Here is a 24,383-nt window from a genome sequence, read left to right on the forward strand (position 1 = left end):
TGAGCCCCGTGTCCCGTTGCTAGGCTACACTCTTCTATCCTCGTGTCCGTTGCTAGGCTACACTCTTCGTGGTGAGTTGACTTCTTAAAAGCTCCGCTAAAAAAACGTTAAAATAAGTGAGTTTTTCTGAGTAAAAGTAAGTTTAATTCATGTCTCATGTTTCAGAAACCCTCTTAATATAATTATCGAACACTTTGGTGATAAAATTAATTTGTTTTAGTTGAGTTATTTAAACTCAGCACGTTTTTATGCTTTGCTAGCTGAGTCTTAGCTTCATCATTTGTTGTTGTTGTGTCGCTGACTTCACCAACTGTTAGTTTCAAACAACACAATGGTGAGTACACAACCAGCACACTTGTAGTTAAAAAAGAAGATTAAAGACCTTACTCTTTGTTATATAATGTTACAAAGACCCAACATTAATCAATATTGATCAACCTGAATTCCAGTCTCTCGTCTCTCTTTGTTCACAAATAAAACTACAGACTCTGATACAACATTTTATTAAATGGATGAAGTCAAATCAGATTAAAGCACATTTGGATGATGCAGTTTGCTTTACAAGTATTCAGAGAAGATTGAAGCACTTTTCTAACAGAAGTCGACCTGAAACATCTGACAGTGAAAACAAATCCTCTCAGCTGTGTTTCAATGTTTCATGAAAAGACCTGAGTTTGATGACATGAAAGTACATTTGATTATAAAAAACATTATTACACACTTTAAAGCTTTGATACTTCAGATAACAAGAAGATTAAAATACATTTTGTATATGTTTTTAATTTGTGTCAAATAAGAAGATTTAATGTCGATCATAAACATTTGCTGAGATGTCTGAAACCATGACTTTAGACATCAAAGAAACTCGGATGTTTCAGCTGGAGGACAGACACAGGTAAGAGCATTTTCCTGACACATCTTATATTAAGATAAAATATACGATAGTAACAACGAGTTATTTCACAACCAGAGTTAATAAGCTTTATTTTAAAGCAAACCATGTGGATTTTATTTAAACAATGTTTATTTTATTTATCTACCAAATGTTAAATATATGGTAATTTAAGAGCACAGAGGTGTTAGTTTAAATCAGTATCATAAGTAACATGCAACTTATATGGTTAAACATTCATAGAGAATGATCCTCACTTAAAGTACTTTAGTTTATTACATACTTTCACCATTTTTGTGTTTTTGATGAAATTTTGTGGATGAAAATAAAAATCGTTCTTTTTTTAATTTACTCTCAGCTCCATCTAACCAGCTGATTTATCCACTTATTTGAAATTTAAAATTAACATGGGCATAGACAATGAAAGAGCTTGATAGAGGCATGTAGCTCCCATCGCTACTCTGAAATCTTATCTGTTATCACCTTCATAGCTTTGGAATCAACTAAATAAACCTTTAAAAACCGACCACAAATAAATAGCAATCTTTTTAAGCCATCCATTGCTCTCCTCTGCCTCTCTTCGAGCCTTCTCTTCCTGTTCTTTCTTCAGTGCTTTAATTTTCTCTTCTTTTTCTTTTTGAAGAGCTTCAATCAGCTCTTTCTGCTTCTGCTCTTTTTCTTTCTCTTCCTTTAATTGTTGCTCAAGCCTTTCCTTTTCTTCCCTCTCCTTTTCCTCCTGTTCTTTACGCATTTGCTCTTCTCTCTCTCTCTGGATTCTCTCTTTCTCCTTTGCGTCTTCAGCTTCCTTTAACTTTTTCTTATATTCTTCTTTTATTTTCCTGTCCTTTTCCTCCTGTTTTTTACGCATTTGCTCTTCTCTCTCTTTCTGGATTCTCTCTTTCTCCTTTTCTTCTTTCTCAAGTTCCTTTAACTTTTGCTCATATTTTTCTTTTATTTTCCTCTCCACTTCCTCCCGCTCTTTGCTCATTTGCTCCTGTCTCTCTTTCAGGATTCTCTGTTTCTCCTCTTCAATCGCCTTCTCTGCCTCCTGAAACATCTCAGTGGCGTAATGGTTTCCCCTGTTGTTTTCTGTTATTTTTCTGATCTTGTTGAGAAGCTCAGTGACCTGAGAACGATCAGAGAGCTTGTTATCAAAGACTTGGTACTGGTTGTTACATCTGGCCACGAGCTCCTGCAGGTCTTTACTTTTCTTCAAGATCTCCCCGATAGCTTGTCCTCCAAGCAGGTCACCATGGGTTAAGAGAACCATGCTGAATTTGTCTGCTTCCTCTCCAAAGATTTCCTGAATCATTTCCACCGTCTTCTTTTCTTCTTCTGTGAATCGACCCAGTTTGATGACGATCAGGAAGATGTGGGGTCCAGGAGAAGCATATGACATACACTGGATTATATTGGCCTGTGTCGTCTTTTTGTCAGTGTTGGTGTCAAACAGACCTGGAGTGTCGATAACAGAAACCCTCTGACCATCCACCTCACCGTACGCCTTCTGACACTCCTTAGTCACAGATTCAGGGGTGGAATCAGATTCAAAGCACTTGTGTCCCAGGATGGTGTTTCCTGTGGCGCTCTTCCCAGCTCCGGTCCTCCCCACCATCACGATCCGGATCTCCTCATTGTTGTAAATGGTTGGTTCTGATTGGATGGAAGCAAATGAAAGATCAACATTAAGGGCTATAGGTGTACATTTATTATCCAAACCAGGGCTAGAACTTGTTTTCTAAACAAGTGCATTAGATTGTATCTCACTTTACATATATCATCCATCTCGCTCTCATTTTTTAAAATTATTTTTTCTCACTAATAATTAGCAAATTGCCCAATGAATGCATCTAAAATTTCAGTCATTCTTTAAAATGTGAATGTCTACTAAAGAGAAGTTTGATATGATGTAATAACAAGACTTTGTGAGATATAATACATAAGTTACAATACATTTATAAAATTCTGTGGATGCAGCAGGCTACATCTCACTTCTCACCTGTGCGCCGACGTGAGTGGCTGCACATTCAGTAGCTCCGTCCCTGTCGTACCCGTCTTATATGTTATTCGTTTGTTGTGGCTCTGTGCCAACTTCTACTTTTATAGTTTTTATAGTACTATACTATATAGTTTTTATAGTACACTTTCAGTGTATAACTTTATGTATCCTATGGATACTTTTTCGTGCCTTCGTGGAAATAGCAGCGGAAAACTTTCTTATTCAAGGGAAACGCTGCTCTCGCTCCGGTCAGCGGGACAAGCCGGCATCGTTCACCCGATACTAGAGGAGCTGAGGCGGCGGTACAGAGGCTGTAGAGCCGGGGCTCTGGTAAGGGCTAAGCTCGCGGCTAAGCGATGGAGGTACAAGCCCTCGGTTCCGGTGATAGTTATGGGGAACGTAAACTGTCTAACCAACAAGACAGACAAGCTGGCTGCTCTTGTGAGGAACAACCGGACATTTAGAGAGTGCAGTTTAATGTGTCTCACAGAAACCTGGCTGACTCAAAACACCCCGGACGCTAACGTGGATCTACCGGGCTTTACTACAGTGAGAGCGGACAGAGACACGAAACGCAGCGGCAAACGGAAAGGAGGAGGACTCACGCTGTTTATTAACAACAGATGGTGCCACCATGGACATGTTACTGTGAAGGAGGCAACGTGCAGCAAAGACATCGAGCTGCTGGCGGTGGGTCTCCGTCCTTACTACATGCCGAGGGAATTTTCTCACGCGATCGTGGTCTGTGTTTACATTCCACCCCGGGCACACGCCGAAACTGCGTGTGACGTCATCCACGCGACCACCTCAAGATTACAAACGCTGCACCCGGATGCTTTCATCGCCATCTCAAGGGACTTTAACCATGTTACATTGAACTCCACACTACCGGACTTTCACCAGTTTGTAAGCTGTCCCACCAGGAAGAACAGGACAATAGACCTCCTGTATGCAAACGTGAAGGACGCCTACACTGCCACCCCCCTTCCACCTCTGGGTAAGTCCGACCACAACCTGGTCCTACTAAAGCCACAGTACAAAACTATGATCCAGAGACAATCGATAACTACTCGCACCTTCAGAAAGTGGTCTCCTGAGGCAGAGGAGGCGCTCAGAGACTGTTTTGAGACCACTGACTGGAGTGCCCTACAAGAGACCCATGGTGATGACATTGAGGGGGTCACACACTGCATAACTGACTACATGAACTTCTGTATGGACGTTGTGGTTCCCACTAAAACTGTGCGCTGCTTCCCGAATAACAAGCCCTGGATCACCAGCGATGTCAAGGAGATCCTTAACAGGAAGAAAAGGGCATTCAAGGAGGGAGACCAGGCAGAGCTGAAGCGTGTGCAGGGGGAACTCAAGGTCAGACTCCGAGAGGCAAAGGAGGAGTACAGAAGGAAAGTAGAACAGAAGCTGCAGCGGAACAACATGAGGGAGGTCTGGGAGGGCATGAAGACCATCACAGGCTGCAAAAAGAAAAACAACAACGCAGAAGACGGGGACCCTGAGAGAGCAAACCAGCTCAACTTGTTTTTTAACAGGTTCGACAGCCCCGTCGCTGCAGCCAGTGCCTGTCCCCCCAGCACCCCTCTACACACCCCCTCCCCCCCTCTCACTCCCCCCAACACCTCCACCAGAACAGATACAACCTCCAGTGACAATCCATCCCCCCTCCCCCCCACCATCACCAGAGACCAGGTGAGCAAGGAGCTGAAGAGACTCCGCCCCAGGAAGGCAGCAGGCCCTGACAAGGTGTGTCCCAGGATGCTAAAGGCCTGCTCTGCTGAGCTGGGGGAGCCACTTCAGCACATCTTCAACATGAGCCTGCGGCTTGGGAAGGTTCCTGTACTCTGGAAGACCTCGTGCCTCACCCCAGTCCCCAAGAAGAAAAACCCCAGTGAGCCAGGCGACTTCAGACCAATCGCTCTGACATCCCACGTTATGAAGACCTTCGAACGGCTGCTGCTCCAAAACCTCAGACCCCAGGTACAACACGCACAGGATCCCCTGCAGTTTGCATACCAGGCAAAGGTGGGCGTGGACGATGCCATCCTCTATCTTCTACACAGGGCTTACTCTCATCTGGACAAAGGGAGCAGCGTGATGAGAATCATGTTCTTTGATTTCTCAAGCGCTTTCGACACCATCCATCCCCTCCTACTGAGAGACAAGCTGACCGAGATGAGGGTGGACTCGCACCTGGTGAGGTGGATCACGGACTACCTCACAGAGAGACCACAGTACGTCAGACTGAAGGACTGCACATCTGAGACTGTGGTCAGCAGCACCGGAGCACCACAGGGGACCGTGCTCTCCCCCGTCCTGTTCACCCTGTACACCTCTGACTTCCAGTATAACTCTGAGCTCTGCCACATGCAGAAATACTCGGACGACACTGCGATAGTTGCTTGTGTCAGGGATGGACAGGAGGAGGAGTACAGGAGCCTGATCGAGGACTTTGTGACGTGGAGCAGTGCCAACCATCTGCAGCTAAACACCTCCAAGACCAAGGAGATGGTGGTGGACTTCCGAAGGAACAAACCACATCTAGAACCTGTTTCCATTGGGGGGATTTCTGTCAACCTCCTAGATCCTGCCACACACCTGTTGCTCATCTGCTCATTCCCGTCAATATATAAACTTGGTCATCTCCCTCATTATTTGTCAGTTTGTCATCGTTGTATGTGTTGCTGCCTGCATAGTCTCCAGCCAGTTGAATATTGCCTTTTGGAACTCTCCTCGAATGACTCGGGACTGGTTTTCTTGATTTTTCTTGTTCTTATTTTTGCAATGGACTTATGGTACTCTGCCTGAAAGATTAATTACATTTTCAGTTTTTGTTGCCTTACTCCTGCCTCTGCTCTTTTATTCTGCAATTGGGTCTTAGACCAGGATCTAGGAGGTTGACAGATGATTGGCTGAGATGATACAGGAAATGGGTGGAGACTATGAATTAATAGGGAAGGCTGGCAGGTGCTGAATGGAAGATGAGCAGAGGAGTGAGTGCAGGAAGGCGGGGTATTAGGAGCAGGAAGCTCCAGCAGAACCCATGACAGAATATTGTTTTAACTTTACAAACTAACTCGACAGAGCAGCAACATCCAGGATCTTCTAAATATTTCAGGGCTCAAAGAGATGTACATCCAAAGTCATAATTTAAATTTGAAAAAAGTAAATGTTCCACATTAAAATGCAATGCTAATGCATTAAATTAAGTAAATATTCTCCATTAGCTAGTTGCTTATTAGCATGTTCACTGGCTGTCGTTATTGGGAGCTTTATAGTAGAACCTGTTAAGATCAGCCGATATTAGCATGTCATAATTGGTATTGGCTAATTTTATCTTTGATATGCTGATGTAACTAAGTTTATTCAATTAAGTAAAGTCAGTAAGTAAATACTAAAAAGTACGTCGTCTGTCTGTGACAACACTTCCTTGTAAATGCACATACAAATGCTCACCCTGTTCACCTCTATCAGTAAAAACATGGCCGTCTGATGCAGCAGTTAATCAGTCTTATACAAGAGTCCTGCTATAAATCCATCTTTTATCCCTTTTTAGAATTTCTGGGGGTTTGAGAAACATGACTTCCATTTTAGCTGCTTTAGAACGGTTTCATATTTTTACATTGTGATCCATGTAATGCTCCATCTAGAAACATAAAGCTAGATACAAGGTGCATGTATAAATTCAATGTTCTGACTTACCTTGTTTTTCAGCCATGTTTGGGTGTTGGAGAGAGCAGCTGGTGTGTTTCTGAGCGGGAGAAGAAATGTTTTTAGTTTGTCAGACAAAACTTCCTCATAAATGCACAGACCTCACCCTGTTCACCCCTATAATCAGCATTACAGTGAATACTTTAATAATGATTCACGCCCTTGGCATCAATGGCCTCTATTTTATTTTTAATCTTGCACACCTTGAATATCCAGTCCTCCAACAACAAACTCTGCTCACACCTCCCCTCAGCGTTTACAAGAAACACCACCAGTTCTTTTAAATCAGGAAATGAAAAGTTGTCATCCATTAGTTTCTGTTGTGGAGTTTTAAAGACAATGACTGCGGTAATCTTTGTTGACTGACTTGTTGGGGCCTTTTTGTTTTCATAAGATGCCTGAGCACTGTTGCTCCCTCCTCCCCTCTCCAGCAGGTTGCATCTGGACATTGTTGGCAAATCAGCTTAAAAGCACAAAGAAGAAGTAGCAACAACCGCTCTCAGGCTGAGCAAGCGAAAGTGCAAAATCCTGCAGTATGTTTAAACGGCTCGTTTTTTTATTTTATAAGGCATGATTGACAGGTGGACACGATGTACCGTTCATCAGGATGCTTAAAACCCGCTCCAGCTCTCAGCCTGTCGTTAAGCTGAGTCCGTCCTGCTAACTGTTTTTGTTATTTCCAAGACGCCAACAACAACAACAACAACAACAGCTCAGAGGATGCTATCAAGCATACTGTAAGAGCCATGATTTTTTACTCCAAGCCACCAGAGGTCAGGTCGGTTTGCTGCCTTGTGCAGGCTGAGGGTGGCTTCAGGTGTTTTTAAGTCACTGTCATTATTTATATACAAGGCTGGTAGTGGAAGGAGCAATATAGTTTCAACTGTGCTCTGTTTTCTTGTTTGTATTTGTGTGTTTATGGTTATTGGAACCGAGAAGAAAATAAATCGGTTTGAGTTAATTTATTGCACTTTATGACTTGTTTATTTATTTAAGTTAAACTGAGTACACGTCAAACTCTTTGTGCTCACTACCAGCTGGTAGTGGCTAAGTTAAGGACTAGTCACTACACACACTCGTATTTCTCGCCCGGCTCTCGTAGTGTGAAATACACAAGCTTTTCAGACCTTTAATGCTAATACTAATGTATTCAGAAAGCTTTATTGACATACATGTGACCAAAGCAAAATACTGCCAAAAGCATACGATAACAAAGAAATAATAATGTGTTTGCAGATATGTTTCTGTGTGCAAATCCAGGATGTACGCGTGTAATTTGAGGTTTTCATCTCCTGGTGTTTGGGACATGATGTGATGAAATGGAGCTCTGGCTCAACACTGTAAGATGTCACAGTCTGTACTGGCCAATCAGAGAGCGTCCTTCATGAGACAGTTTAGAGGTGTTAATGTTGGACCCAAAATAAAATATTTTAAATTGTCAATGGATCCCTACATCCTATCATTACATAGACAGAAGAAAATCAGAGAACATTTGTTAAACTCTGATTTGATTTGTTTATTTATTCCAAACAAAACATAAAAAGGTGAACATACAAAACAAACAAAAAAAAACAGACATACAGAAAATAAATGACAATTACAAACAGTGGAAAGTCTAGTTCAGAAGAAAATAAATAAAGACAATTGGATGATAAGCTATTATAAGTTACATGTCCAAAAGGGAGTGGGAAGAAGCAAAACTTATTGACCCCCCCCCCCCCCCCCCCCCCCCCCCATCTATTCAACTATCATGTGACATAATGTTGAAATCTATTTTTATAGGTTGTTTATTTTTTTCTATGTCAATTTATAAATAAATACATTTTAATCTGAATATATTACATTACTTTTGGTTCTTTTAAAACCTCCTGTGTAGGTAGCTTTAGGCTCACATAGCAGAATATAAGAAACTTTATTTTTAAAGCAAGATAGCGCTCTGCTGCCTTGTGTGACGAACCAAAAGTGTCACACACTGACTCATGTGACATGCTGCCACACAGACACGTCTCCCCCTCCCCTTTTGCTCCTCCGCTAAAAACGAAACTTAAGTCCGACGTTATGAAACGGGGAGCCACAAGGTCAGAACCGCAGCTTTATATATTTTCCTACACAGACAGCAACTTACATTCACTTATTTCCATTGGCTACATTGTTTTCTTTACAAACCACTTGAAGTGTTTTCAGTCAGCTGCTCCTCTCGTTCAGTCTGCATGCAGGCAGGTGAGAGTCAGTATATAAGCTTATATTGCAATTCGCTGTTTAAGTTGTTGGGCAAAGCATAAATAAACATCGTGTTTTATTTATTTTAAATGGAGATGATATGCAGATGTGCCTGCCTATTAAATCTCTAGACCTTAGATCTCTAGTGTGTTTAAGGATAACCTTAACAGACTGACAAAGTGACTGTCCAAGAAGCAGCCAACAGGTGGAAACTCACAAGCTTTTTTTAGCAGGCTTAATGATTCCACTTGTCATAAGTTGCTATTATTTGTTCTCAATTTACTATTTTAATCGTATTTAATGCTGTTTGTAATGTATTTGATACCATCTGCTTTTATTTTGTAAGTACCATGAGCGCCCTCTGCTGGGGCCCCTGCAGAGGTGCGTCATGAGCCCCGTGTCCCGTTGCTAGGCTACACTCTTCTATCCTCGTGCCCGTTGCTAGGCTACACTCTCCGTGGTGAGTTGACTTCTCATGAGCTCCGCTAAAAACCGTTAAAATAAGTGAGTTTTTCAGAGTAAAAGTACGTTTAATTCATGTCTCATGTTTCAGAAACCCTCTTAATATAATTATCAAACACTTTGGTGATAAAATTAATTTGTTTTAGTTGAGTTATTTAAACTCAGCACGTTTTTATGCTTTGCTAGCTGAGTCTTAGCTTCATCATTTGTTGTTGTTGTGTCGCTGACTTCACCAACTGTTAGTTTGATTTTCTTTTTCTCTGTTTAAATAAATACTGGAGTTTATTACCACAGAAGTGTCTGTGACAGAGACTTACATTTTATACATGTTAAATGTTTGTCCAGTCTACATGATCCTGTCCCTGCTGTGTGAATGTTAGAGCTGTTAACCACCAAAGTGTCTGTGTGACTGATCTAATTCTTCTTCTGTTATTATCAGAATAAACAGCTGCTGGAGCCAAACGTGAGTTTTTCTACCTGGTTCATCAAACAACACAATGGTGAGTACACAACCAGCACACTTGTAGTTAAAAAATAAGATTAAAGACCTTACTCTTTGTTATATAATGTTACAAAGACCCAACATTAATCAATATTGATCAACCTGAATTCCAGTCTCTCGTCTCTCTTTGTTCACAAATAAAACTACAGACTCTGATACAACATTTTATTAAATGGATGAAGTCAAATCAGATGAAAGCACATTTGGATGATGCAGTTTGCTTTACAAGTATTCAGAGAAGATTGAAGCACTTTTCTAACAGAAGTCGACCTGAAACATCTGACAGTGAAAACAAATCCTCTCAGCTGTGTTTCAATGTTTCATGAAAAGACCTGAGTTTGATGACATGAAAGTACATTTGATTATAAAAACATTATTACACACTTTAAAGCTTTGATACTTCAGAAAACAAGAAGATTAAAACACATTTTACATTATATATATTTTTTTGATTCATGTTTCAAATAAAAGCCATTAAATGTCGATCTGCAGAGTCCCTTTGCACCTTTAACACAAAGCTCATGATGATGATATTTAGGATGATTTTGATGCTGATTAGAGCTCTCAAAGAACAGCTGTTGTTGTTGTTGTTGATGACGACATATTTACTTTATTTGTTTTAAAGCTTCACTGCCACTGGTCACTTCAGCGCAGAAGGAGAGGGTGTGTGTCCGTTAGATCCTCAGGGCAGAACAGGATTTGGGAGAGTTTAGTCTCATCCAGGAAATGCAGCTCTGTAACGACCGCTGTTTTAAACACACCTGGTTGGCCCAAACTGTCAGACACGTCTTTACAAAGTAGATCTCTCTTTCCGATGTCCCCGTAGGTTTGTCACCTACAGCTCAGGAAAGTGGGACACCGTCTGTTGGGATCTGATCTTCCCTCCTCCTTTGAGATGATGAACTGAAGTAAACCATGGCAGGATCAGACACCATTTAAAAGATTGTAGTTAGTGGAATATCTTGGAGACTTCAGACGGATACAGATACTACTGGTTCTATTGGTAAATGAGACCTTGTGTTGAGCTCAGCTCGGCTGAGTGCAGATACGCTCTTATGCAGAGAGACACATAGACAATGAATGGACTTGACAGCAGCACGCAGCCTCCAGAGCTTCCTGTCTGAAAGTTTAGTCTGTTAATTTTGTCTCAAACAAAAGGTAAGAGTAATTTGAGAAACATCAGTTTTAAACACTGAGATTATAATTTACATCAGGTCAGATACAATGAGCTGAAGTTATTTTAATATCGACTTCACAACCTTCACAGCCCCAACAGTCTCCACAGCCTTCATAGCGGCCTTTGCCTCTTCAGCCCCTGCAGCCTACAAAACCATTGCAGCCCCCGTAGCCACTGCAGCCCCCGTAGCCACTGCAACCTCTGCAGCCACTGCAGCCCCCGCAGCCACTGCAACCTCTGCAGCCACTGCAGCCCCCGCAGCCACTGCAGCCCCCGCAGCCACTGCAACCTCTGCAGCCACTGCAGCCCCCGCAGCCACTGCAGCCCCCGCAGCCACTGCAACCTCTGCAGCCCCCGCAGCCACTGCAGCCCCTGCAGCCCCTGCAGCCACTGCAACCGCTGGAGCCCCCACAACCACCCCGAGAGCAAAACATATAAATCCGACAACCTTCAGCACTTTAGTGCTCTTCTCTGCCTCTCTTCTGGCCTTCTCTTCCTGTTCCTCCTTCAGAGCCTTTATTTTCTCTTCTGTTTCTTTTTGAAGAGCTTCTTTCAGCTCTTTCTCCTTCTTCGCGTTTTTCGCTGCCTTTAACTTTTGCTCATGTTCTTCTTTTAGTTTTCTCTCCACTTCCTCCTGCTCTTTGCTCATTTGCTCCTCTCTCTCTTTCAGGATTCTCTGTTTCTCCTCTTCAATCGCCCTCTCTACCTTCTGAAACATCTCAGTAGTGTAATGGTTTCCTCTGTTCTTATCTGTTATTTTACTGATCTTGTTGATGAGCTCAGTGACCTGAGATTGATCAGAGAGCTTGTTATCAAAGACTTGGTACTGGTTGTTGCATTTGGCCACGAGCTCCTGCAGGTTTTTACTTTTCTTCAAGAACTCCTCGATAGGTTCCTCTTCAAGCAGGTCACCATGGGTAAAGAGAACCATGCTGAATTTGTCTGCTTCCTCTCCAAAGATTTCCTGAATCTTCTCCACCGTCTTCTTTTCTTCTTCTGTGAATCGACGCAGTTCGATGACGATCAGGAAGATATGGGGTCCAGGAGAAGCATACGAAGTACACTGGGCAATATTTGCACGTGTCGTCTCTTCGTCAGTTTTGGTGTCAAACAGACCTGGAGTGTCGATGACAGAAACCTTCTGACCATTCACCTCACCGTACGCCTTAGAGCAGCCTGCTGTCACAGATTCAGGGGAGCAAATAGATTTAAAGCACTTGTGTCCCAGGATGGTGTTTCCTGTGGCGCTCTTCCCAGCTCCGGTCTTTCCCACCATCACGATCCGGATCTCCTCATTGTTGTAAATGGTTGGTTCTGAATGGATGAAAAAAAAGAAAGAACATTAACTTCTTGACGCCTGAATTTGTTAACAAGTATTTAAATATTTTGTGTGTTTCTGCTTTCAAGTAGATGCTAAATTATTTGTTTATTTGATATTACATAAAAATAGCACATACATAGCACATCAAACAGATGTTGTTCTGTCTCCGACTGGTCCTATAACAAACTAATGCTTGCAAAAGGTTTCTACGTATGTATTGAAAATGCATCAACCGGCAGTGGAGGAATACGGAAGCTATTGCGGCTGCATTTGGAGTGGAAGCAGTTTGATGGAGATTCGCGACCATAGGCGTGAAGGGGCTATAGGTGTACATTTGATTAGCCAAACCAGGGTTGAACAACTAAATCTAAACTGATCGCTTTAACTCCTGTTGGATGAACTCTGAACAAATGGGTCCAGAGGATATTATCTAGCGAGCTCTTAATCATTATTTTACAATTTTGTAATAATGAACACACTTAACTTTACAAACTTACTTAACAGAGCAACAACATCCAGGATCTAAATATTTCAGGGCTCAAAGAGATGTACGTTCAGAGTCACAATTTAACCTTCTGTGTCCCCTGCCCTCGTTAGGACAATGTCTTTGTCCGTTTTTTGTTTTTTTTTACACATTTACACATTTTTTTCCCAGCAATTCATGTTTTAGACTTTAGACTTTTATTTTATCGTCCCCAAGGGGAAATTCTTTTTCACCAACATGGTACAGTTTTAAGGGCTGTGCGCCGACAAAGGGTGAACACAAGGACATACATGTGAGACAACAGGACATACAGTGCATATGGTTATGGGGGGACCGGGGATTGGGACTGACGTGGATTTTTATTGAGGGCTGTAATGACTGCAGGCACCAGGCTTCTGCCGTATCGCGCCCTCCTGCACAGCAGGGACCTGTACCTGCGTCCGGAGGGCATGATGGTGAGGTGGCAGTTGATTGGTTGGTGATGTCCAGTGCTATTGTGTGTGCGATGCGTGTGATGGCCTTTGAAATGAGTTCTGACAGGGTGGGAGTGGGGAGACCGATTAGTTTGGCTGCAATGTTTGTGACACAGGTGAGTTTGGCTCAGTTTTCTACTGTGAGTAAGTTAAAGAATTTTTGTCCAAAAGTAATTTGAAATATATTTTCAATATGGCTGCCATTCAAATTTGCACAGTTTATGATGTTGTATTTTAATTTTTTATGTCAGTAAGCATCTTGAGGGTATGAGTGAGTTTTCAGAACAGAGGACTTTGCACTTGTGTTTGTGTCTTGTCTGATTAGTGGAGAGCTCTAGGAATGAGGCAGAAATTATTCTTTACAGAATGATTGGGGAAGACTCAAAAAACAAGTCTGTCAGAAGATTAGATGAGGTGAATCAAGATCCAGAGCCAATTGAAGTGTACCATCACCCTACGTTGGCAAAGACCAACACATAGGGCGTGTCATCTGTGCAATATTATCTTTTTTAACTAAATGAAAGAATAATGAGGACAATTGTTTCAAGTCCTATGTTGGTTAAAGTGTGTTTTCCTGTATATTTTTTTAAAATATGTAAAACCAGTCCAGGTAAAGTCCCCTAAAATCAAAATGTGTTCTTTACAGACATCTTCAGGTGCTCTACTCTCTTTTTCCCCTGAGCCATTAACTCTGCATGATCATGTGATTCAAATCAATCCCAATCAATCTTTTTTTTTGTTCAAGAATCTTGCACACACCTTGAATATCGAGTTCTCCTGCTACAAACTCTGCACACACAATACTCAACTCCTCTGCTCATCTTCCATTCAGCACCTGCCAGCCTTCCCTCCTATTCATAGTCTCCACCCATTTCCTGTATCATCTCAGCCAATCATCTGTCAACCTCCTAGATCCTGCCACACACCTGTTGCTCATCTGCTCATTCCCGTCAACATATAAACTTGGTCATCTCCCTCATTATTTGTCAGACCGTTGTATGTGTTGCTGCCTGCATGGTCTCCAGCCAGTTGAATATTGCCTTTTGGAACTCTCCTCGAATGACTCGGGACTGGTTTTCTTGATTTTTCTTGTTCTTATTTTTGCAATGGACTTATGGTACTCTGCCTGAAAGATTAATTACATTTTCAGTTTTTGTTGCCTTACTCCTGCCTCTGCTCTTTTATTCTGCAATTGGCTTACAGTTCAGCGAAGACCAGGATCTAGGAGGTTGACAGATGATTGGCTGAGATGATACAGGAAATGGGTGGAGACTATGAATAGGAGGGAAGGCTGGCAGGTGCTGAATGGAAGATGAGCAGAGGAGTGAGTGCAGGAAGGCGGGGTATTAGGAGCAGGAAGCTCCAGCAGAATCCATGACAGAATATTGTTTTAACTTTACAAACTAACTCGACAGAGCAGCAACATCCAGGATCTTCTAAATATTTCAGGGCTCAAAGAGATGTACATCCAAAGTCATAATTTAAATTTGAAAAAAGCAAATGTTCCACATTAAAATGCAATGCTAATACTTTAAATTAAGTAAATATTCTCTATTAGCATGTTCATTAGTAGCACACTGGCTGTCGTAGCTTTATAGTAGAACCTGTTAAGATCAGCCGATATTAGCATGTCATAATTGGTATTGGCTAATTTTATCTTTAATATGCTGATGTAACTAAGTTTATTCAATTAAGTAAAGTCAGTAAGTAAATACTAAAAAGTACGTCGTCTGTCTGTGACAACACTTCCTTGTAAATGCACATACAAATGCTCACCCTGTTCACCTATCAGTAAAAACATGGCCGTCTGATGCAGCAGTTAATCAGTCTTATACAAGAGTCCTGCTATAAATCCATCTTTTATCCCTTTTTAGAATTTCTGGGGCTTTGAGAAACATGATTTCCATTTTAGCTGCTTTAGAACGGTTTCATATTTTTACATTGTGATCCATGTAATGCTCCATCTGTAAACATAAAGCTAGATACAAGGTGCATGTATAAATATTCTGACTTACCTTGTTTTTCAGCCATGTTTGGGTGTTGGAGAGAGCAGCTGGTGTGTTTCTGAGCGGGAGAAGAAATGTTTTTAATTTCTCAGACAAAACTTCCTCATAACTACACAGAGCTTCTGACCTGTTCACCCCTATAATCAGTATTACAGTGAATACTTTAATAATGATCACGCCCTTGGCATCAATTGCCTCTATTTTATTTTTAATCTTGCACACCTTGAATATCCAGTCCTCCAACAACAAACTCTGCTCACACCTGCCCTCAGCATTTACAAGAAACACCACCAGTTATTTTAAATCAAGAAATGAAAAGTTGTCATCCATTAGTTTCTGTTGTGGAGTTTTAAAGACAATGACTGCGGTAATCTTTGTTGACTGACTTGTTGGGGCCTTTTTGTTCTCATAAGATGCCTGAGCACTATTGCTCCCTCCTCCCCTCTCCAGCAGGTTGCATCTGGACATTGTTGGCAAATCAGCTTAAAAAGGTGAACATACAAAACAAAAAAACATACAGACCATAAATAATAATTACTAACAGTGGAAAGTATCATTTGGAGGAAAATAAAAAAAACACATTTGTAGAATAAGCTATTGTAAGTTACATGTCTGAAAGGGAGTGGTAAGAAGCTAAACTTATTGGATCCTACCCTCTCCATCTTTTCAACTATCATGTGACATGTTAAAATCTATTTTTATAGAATGTTTATTTTTTTCGATGTCAATTTATAAATAAATACATGTATATTAATCTGAATATATTACATTAGTTTTGGTTCTTTTAAAGTCTCCTGTGTATGTAGCTTTAGGCTCACATAGCAGAATATAAGAAACTAGACAATTCCTGCAGAAATTGTGAGGGTGGTTGCCGTGTGAGTGTCTGTGTGTGCGTGCATGTGCATGGGACAGCAGTAAGAATGGTGCCATCTAACAGCTAAGACAGAACTCTATCACACTGAAACGATGATGTCATCACTCTAACTGTGAATACCTGCTGCTCACTGATTGGTTGACATTCAGCTTTGATCTGCCAAACTGCCAGAACATTCTATCAGTGTATTTGAATGGGCTTACCACTGCTCGCAAAACCTCAAATATCTTAAAAACTAAACATGATATCACCGATCCGTTTGGACTGTGAGCGACATAACAAATAGGCGCACGTTTTGATGTATTTTATTTTCATCTAACATTCAGACTGTGATCACAGTGGCAATTTTAAAACATGAGTACAAACTGAAATTCTGGAGGTCAGTTAGAGTGAGAGTCCAATGTGTGTGTATGTGGTGCGTGACTGTCAAACAAATGGCTCCCCTGGGAGACTGGAACATTTTATGTTTTTACTTTTTGCTTTATGAGTGAGAGGACACTCAGAGCTTTCTTTTGATGTATTTTGTTTATATATGCGAGCAACAATGACTTCAGGATGGTGATTTACAAATATGTTTCCAAAACTGAAGTTTTTGGCAGTTACACTCGAGGATTTGAATTTTTGCCGTTCATTTTCAATGGGGCAAATTTTTGTTGTTTAAAGAGCATATTGCAGGTTAAAGACAAAACTTAACTAATCATAGGAAAATACGTTAACAATACTGTTTTTAAAGAAATTCTGAAATTAATAACCCACAGGGTCTCCTGGAGACGTTTTAGTACGTGTTCGCACGTCTTTGCTTTTTACTTCCGCATTCGGCTGTGACGTAACATGAGGGAGTCCCGCTGAATCCCCGTCTGTTTAACATAGAAAATCATGGATCTGAGTGTCACTCCCGTCAATAAAGAGGAAGGAAATATGTATTCCTTTACATGTAATGGTCCACTGGCTTATTATTCTGAACCTGTTAGATGTGATAGAGAGCAGAAACAGGCAGGATTAGAGGAATAACGGCCTCAGGAGAGAAGCTGTGGTGTGAGGAGAGACCCGGAGCAGGCGTCCTGCTGAGTGACAGGTGTCAGCTCGCCATATATGGGCGAGTGCTGTGTTCACGTCAGCATATGTAAAGTTTATAATCACATTCAATCAATTAAAAAACTATTTGTAGAAAGTGCAAGTGCCAATCATTCACCTTTACATTGTATGGGAAAAAACTTTTTTAACCTGCAATATGCTCTTTAAACTCAAATCCAAAATCCAAACCGAGCCGCTCGTTTTGATACGTTTTTTGTGTGCGTGGCGCAAATTTGAGGATATAATAATAATAATAAGTATATTTACAATTGTAGTAGTGTGGTTTGCCTTTCAGGCAACCACCCTAATTGAAGAGTAAAACGAGGCTTTTCTGCAAACAGAAATCCAATCACGAGGTGGCAGTATTGCGCTTTAAACGCTCGTTGCCAACATTGTAAAATCCCCATGAAGAAGAAAACCCGGAAGTGTCCCTCGTGTGGCGGAGTGCGTCTCACAGCAGAAGGGTTGGGGATTTTAAAAACAGCTTTTGTCTGCTGAATTAGTGAGTAAATATGTCATGTTTGTTGTCTGTTGTAAACAATGTTTGATGACGTCATGACTATGGGGGGGGGATTAAAGCTGTTAGATGTGCTGGTTTGGACTGAAACGTGTTGTTTTTAAAGGTGGTGTGTTACGGTCTAAAGTGTGACCGTGTTAACTGGTGACCTGTGGCGCAGTTACCACAGATGATGAAAACGGAAAGTGTCTTTTTAACATCGAGTTATTTGTTTTGTTTTTCGGCAAAGATTTAGCTAATGAGTATTTTTATTTTTATACAGTATGTCTTTATACCTCATCTTTACGTAACCATGACAACGAGAAAGCCACCAGTGAACACGGTCGCTCTTTTATCCGTAACACCCACCTTAGCGTCGCTGTTCTCGGACACGTAAGGAGTTCGTTTTATTATATGTATAAACATCGGTTATATTAAATACAACCTTCTCACTGCTGGTATTGTTAAAGGTCTTTTAAAACATTTATTGTCATGTAGTTTATTTTCTCAGCAGTTTAGTAACGTTTTGTTAGCTGGTTAGGCTAAGCTAACCGAGCAACCATAATTTGTGTTACATAACTTTTATATCACCTTCCATAAAATACTTTTACCTCACTCAGAAATGTAGTTTTGAGATTGGAATTTACGTCGTGAAACTGTTCAAACAGGATCCTGTATTAATGCTGTTTTCAATCTTTTCTCCTCTGCTCAGGTTGCGATGGCCTCTTACACCTGCATCAGTTGCAGGGTGGCGTTTGCAGACGGCGAGGTGCAGCGAGCTCACTACAAAACCGACTGGCATCGCTACAACCTGAAGCGCAAGGTGGCAGACATGCCTCCCGTCACGGCCGAAAACTTCCAGGAGCGCGTCTTGGCGCAGCGTTTGGCCACGGAGCAGCAGCTGAGCGACGCGGCGGCGACCGAGGGCTGCGCCGTCTGCAACAAGAAGTTCTCCAGCGCCAACGCCCACCAGAACCACCTGCAGTCCCACAAACACCAGCAGGCGGAGAAGCAGGCCCTGCTCGCCGCTCAGAGGAAAGTGGAGAAGATGAACGAGAAGAACCTGGAGAAAGGACTCGGCGACGAGAAGGCGGATCGCGACGCCAGGAACGAGGCGCTGCAGCAGGCCCTGAAAGAGCAGCGGAGGACGAGCGAGGCCCAAACGTCACAAGGGGCGGCGAGGCCGAGGGCGGAGAAGCAGGAGAAACCTCCGAGGCTGATGTGGCTGGAGGAGCAAGCCAAGAGGAGAGAGAGAGAGGACGGCGCCGCACCTGGAGAAGGTAAGCAGGAGAACGCCGTTCCCGAAAAGTCTTAAATCGACGCCGTTATGTTGCTGCTAATCACAAACATGTTCCAGACGATTGGGAAGACGTTGACGGCAACGATGATGATGATGATGATGAGATGGAGGAAGAGGAGGAAGAAGAAGAGGAGGTGATGGATCACGAGGAAGGAGACCCCGCGGCTTCCTCCGACCCGGAACCCGCCGCCCTGCCGGGCTCCATCCCCGTCACAGAATGCCTGTTCTGCTCGCACCACTCGAAGACGCTGATGAAGAACGTGACCCACATGACCAGAGTCCACGGCTTCTTCATCCCGGACGTGGAGTTCGTCGTCGACCTGAAGGGGCTCGTCCGCTACCTCGGTGAGTGTGGTGGCGTTTTTTCATGTGAGCAGGCGTCATCGGGGATGTCTCGGCGAGGGATTTAAAGAGCGGTCTCGTTGTCGTGTGTTTGCAGGAGAGAAGGTCGGCGCCGGGAACGTGTGCTTGTGGTGTAACGAGAAGGGCCGCTCGTTTTACTCGGCCGAAGCGGTGCAGAGTCACATGACGGACAAAAGCCACTGCAAGCTGTTCACCGAGGGAGACGCCGCGCTCGAGTTTGCAGACTTCTACGACTTCAGGTACGAAAAAAACACAAAGTCGGAATTCAGGTTTTAAGGGATGAAAAAATCTCTCCGTTGACTTTATCCATTTTATTTATTTTAAATCACAGGAGCAGCTATCCAGACAGGAAGGAGGGAGAGGACGCCGACATGGGCGAAGACGAGCTGCCGGACGACAAGACGTTAGAGTACGACGACGAAACGTTGGAGCTGACTCTCCCGTCAGGTGAGAGCGCCCTCTCGTAGCAACCGTTGCTAGGCAAAAACAAACCTTTTCTCTCTTTTTTTTTTTTTTCTCTCCTCACTGCGTCGCGGTGATCGTGACCTTAATCACGCAGCGGTGACTCAGGAACGCCGTCAAACTGTGCACACAGCCCTCCAGTCATACGACCATATATGGGCATTAGAGGGACGTTTTTGTGTACTAATTGGCGGGGGGGGTGCGCATGTTTTAAAACACGTCATGAATCTGAGGAATGTTTTTTTTTTTTTACTCCTGAACTTTCAGAACATTTTCAGATTTTGGTGAATCGTGTTGTTGTTGTTGTCCGTGTCGTGTGTTTCTGCAGGCGCCAAGATCGGCCATCGCTCGCTCATGAGGTACTACAAACAGCGGTTCGGCGCCCAGCGAGCCGTGGCTTTGAGCCACAATCGGAACGCTGTTGGCAGAGTCCTCCGGCAGTACAGAGCTCTGGGCTGGGCCGGAGACGGAGGTAAGCTTCACCTCGGAATCTGGAATCTGAATCAGTGTGCAGATTTAACCAGCAGAGGGCGCTCTCTGCGTAACCTCACTAATACATGCACTGATGAGCTGAAGAGTAAAAGCATCCATCATCTCGTGGAGCACATTTACATTTTCTGCAGGTTTATGGATGAATGTGTTTCCTCGTGTTGCTCTCAGGTCGTCTCTGCCTTTCTGATTTATATTAAACACAAAAAAAAAAGTAGATAAAGAAACAACATTAAAACCACTACAAGATCAGGCGCCATTTTCCTGTTTATCAGACATCCTTCTCGATTAGAAGTACAAGTGGTGAACGACAGCGGTGTGAAAACGTTCTCTTCCAATCATAACAGACCAGCGCCACCTGCTGGCTTGGAGAGTGAGAACTCCTTAAAACCAACAACCTGCTGACATCCAAACAGACAGATATATGTCGTAATATTATTCACCACAAACACGTCTATGAACCTGATCCACATCGAGTGCTCCTCCCACATCAGAACCCGCCCATGAGTCCCACCAATCAGAGCGCTCTACACACACACATTTGGAGGATGTGTAGCGAGCCTGTCCCTCCATCGTGGGCGGGATGGATAGTCGGCATTCACTACGACATCACTGTCTTCATTTAGTGAGGTCATGAGTGTGTGCAGTGAGAGCGCCCTCTGCTTGCTCAAACTGCACACTGCACCCTGCTGTGTTTATTTAATGTGACTCATCCACCCTGTGCGTCGTCTCTCCTCAGGCTGCGGCGCCCTCTACCAGAAGCAGAGAGACATGCAGTACGTTCAGATGATGAAGTCGAAGTGGATGCTGAGGATGGGAATGAGCAACAACTCCAACAAGCAGAAGCACTTCAGATGCCAAGTCATGTTCTAGTGGAGGCCGGGAATCGAGCCGTGTGCGGGACCGTGGCGTCAAACACGAGCCGCTTTCTGCAGCAACAAACTTTCTCTGATTTATTAAAAATCAGTTTGATTACATTTAGTGTGGACGAGGGAACCGACCGTGCAGACGTGTTTGAGACGCTGCACCCCTGAAGGTGTTGGCGTGAGATCACAAAATTAAAGATGGAGTTGGTACCATTTTAAGTATAAACACCAGATTCAAACTGTGGCTCCTCCCCCTCGTCCTCCTCCTCTTCCTCCTCCTCCTCCTGCAGGCTCATTGAAGCTAACCGCCGGCGTTTACATCTCCACGCCCTTTATCCCAAAACGAGAGCGAGAGAAATGCTACTGGCTCAAACTGGAAGTGAAATCAACAACCAATCAGCACGGAGAAGATGTTTGCTTTTATTTCACGTGTGAGTGAAACATGCCGGATGGCGTCTTCGTGATTTATCTGTGCTGCTGAAACATCCACTAAATAAATGTTTTTCATATTTATCACGTCACTCGTTTTGTGCGTCAATCTGTCCAGAATAGAGCGAGCCGGAAACATCCTGTCCCTTTCAAAATAAAACACCTGTTTTATTTTCTCTACATGATGTCAAAACAGGCAGCGAATCTTCTTCCCACGAGCTTCTCAGAGACACTTTGATTCAATTCAAAAAAACTTTATTCGTCCCTGGGAGAATTTACAGAGCAGTGAATGAACTGAAATTACAAAGAAAATAAAGTGTCGACAAAAAGTCAAATTTAAACACAAAATGACAAAGTTTTTTTTCTCCTTTAAATAGAAACAAATGTCTCACGCTGTTGGAGAAGATCAACACGTCGTGGTTAACTCGCGTTTTACTTGGAACATTTAATAAAATGTCGTGCAGGAAAAAAATGACTTGCACTTTGGGACGTCAGATTTGTCAATGACTCCGAGCCTCCTGCAGATGATGTCATGGAAAGCCGCCCCCTTTAATGAGCTCAGTCGCTCCATTTGTTTGCGGTCCTCCACTTTTATCCCTGGCAGCTTCTCCCACTTCCTTTTCTGGGAGAGTGTTTGTGGCGCGCTGGTTTCAGGGTTTAGGGCTCTCTGGCCGTCCAGCACGCCGCTGTTTGACAGAGTCGACAGGAAAAGCAAGAGGAGGGAGGAGGGGGGGGGGGGGGCTGTTCAGACTGAACGACGGCGAGAAGCAGACTAATTGATCAGGACGGCAGAGCTGAGAGGCATTAGCACGGCGGACATGTTGGGAGGAGGTGAATCTTAAACGAGACTGTTTCTGATCGCGTTAGATCTCATTTACTCCTGTTGCCTTCCAGTGATCAGAGAGAGAGAGAGAGAGACAGAGAGACAGAGAGAGAGAGAGAGAGAGAGAGACAGAGAGGCAGAGACAGAGAGAGAGAGAGACAGAGAGAGAGAGAGAGAGACAGAGAGAGAGAGAGAGAGACAGAGAGAGAGAGAGAGAGACAGAGAGAGAGAGAGAGAGAGACAGACAGAGAGAGACAGAGGATAATGTAGGAAGTCAGGGAGAGAGAGAGAGAGAGGAACGACATGCAGGAAAGGGCCTCAGGCCGGAGTCGAACCCGGACCGCCCGCCCGCCTGAGGACTATAGCCTCCATACATGGTGACGAATATATCAACATGAAACACTGAAAATGACCAGCGAAGACCAATGAGAGTAATTTGACCTCAGCTAGCGTCTCTGCTAACTTTAGCTGAGCTGTCCAACAATGGGCACTATAGAGGCCGGCTGCAAACATGAGTCTGATGTGTCCGACACCACGTGAACGCACCATTTCCTCTCTGGGATCTCCCTAGCCACGCCCCAAAATCCTAAACTCTGATTGGTTTTCTGCCTCATCAGGGGGCGGGGCTTATGATCAAATGATGTTTTCTGTTGTTTGAAAGAACAAAAAGAATATTTTTAGGTTTTTTAATGTTTGACTAGTTTTAAAAGACTCGATAAGAACGTGTTTGTCATTCTGTTGTTACTGAAAGTAGAGATTATAAATAATGATGGGATTTTTTTTTAACCCTGAATGACTTGAACATTTCCAACAGGAGACAGAAAAAAAAATGCTTCTGAGACATTGAAAAAAAAAATAAGTTGTTCTTGTTAATGGCTCAGAACTGGTGGATGCATTATTAATTAACCTTTTATAAAGCATATCGTTAAAACCTTATATTCCCTGGATAAAAGTCATTCACTCAGATCGTTCTTCATCCAACGATCAGAAGAGTCAAACCTGAATCCTCTGATTGGAGCTCTTATTAATAAATATAAGAACAAACCAGGAGGAAGAATCCAAAAGTTAAAGCCAGACTCAGTTTGCACCCCTCGTCAACAAAGTCCGCCTGGCCCCCTCTCTGCTCTCAGCACGATCCCGGTCTCCCTCCGAGCCCTGGGGACCTGCTATTGATCGGTGCCTCGTAGGTAGTGATTGGACATGAGTGGATAATTTCCTTTGCTGCATTAGAGTCCATTACTGGCCCGCTCCCCGGAAAGCGATAGACATCCTCAACAACAAAAAAAAAAGGAAAACAAAAAAAAAAAAAACAAAGGGAGGAAGATTCTTCTTGGAAATGCTTCTCTCCACTTCATCACGGTCGAGTCCAAGTGGAGGAAAATAAAGATACTGACATTTACAGCTGTGAGGGTTTCTAACACGTCCAGTCTCCGTCATATAAACATCTGAAACTCGTCTCAATCATTTAAAGAGCTGTAAGAAAACATGAGCTAAATCTTTGACTTTAAACTTAAAAAAAAACAAAACTGCTGACTCATGCTAGTGTGTGGCCCTCAGCTCGGCTCCAGTGACGTTGCACGATGTGTAAGGAAACGTTTCCCGCCCTCATCTCTCGTATGTGTAACTTATGGCGTGAGTCGATGGCGTCCGAGATAAAAGGAAGGGTCAACTCACAGAGCTGTTCATTTAAGTTTTACAAAGACTTCAAAGCTCGACTTCAATGAATTCACTCCTATAAACTTTATTCTTTGAGTTTTTATTTTGTAATATTTCTCTTTAATTATCTTAATCTCTTGTCTTTGTTGCTACGTATCCACATTTCCTGCCTTAGCGCTCGATGTTTTAACATTGAGCTCAATCTGGATCGACTCATTTTGAATCCAGCCTCTAGTGGCCACCTGAGGAACTGCGTTTTTTTTTTTTTTTTTTTTTTTTGGGGGGGGGGGGG

The 24,383-nt window shown here is 43.0% G+C and overlaps 2 protein-coding genes across 2 annotated transcripts; one reads left to right on the forward strand and one right to left on the reverse strand.

The window, feature by feature from the left end:
• Positions 1-487: 487 nt before the first annotated feature.
• LOC306826293 (GTPase IMAP family member 8-like) lies at positions 488-15,703 on the reverse strand. The gene is made up of 3 exons (XM_079347492.1): positions 15,269-15,703; positions 11,130-12,289; positions 488-2,630 (listed from the first exon to the last, which is right to left on the reverse strand). The coding sequence occupies exons 1-3, from the start codon at positions 15,282-15,284 to the stop codon at positions 1,392-1,394; spliced, it is 2,415 nt and encodes an 804-aa protein (XP_079203618.1). The 5' UTR covers positions 15,285-15,703; the 3' UTR covers positions 488-1,391.
• Positions 15,704-17,507: 1,804 nt separating this feature from the next.
• On the forward strand, positions 17,508-21,704 carry znf622 (zinc finger protein 622). Its single transcript, XM_079348329.1, has 8 exons — positions 17,508-17,709; positions 18,416-18,983; positions 19,061-19,348; positions 19,443-19,605; positions 19,698-19,813; positions 20,157-20,300; positions 21,057-21,303; positions 21,336-21,704. The coding sequence occupies exons 2-7, from the start codon at positions 18,422-18,424 to the stop codon at positions 21,188-21,190; spliced, it is 1,407 nt and encodes a 468-aa protein (XP_079204455.1). The 5' UTR covers positions 17,508-17,709; positions 18,416-18,421; the 3' UTR covers positions 21,191-21,303; positions 21,336-21,704.
• Positions 21,705-24,383: the final 2,679 nt, after the last annotated feature.

This window comes from Symphodus melops (genome assembly GCF_947650265.1).
Source record: "Symphodus melops genome assembly, chromosome: 7".
Classification (NCBI taxonomy): Eukaryota; Metazoa; Chordata; class Actinopteri; order Labriformes; family Labridae; genus Symphodus; species Symphodus melops.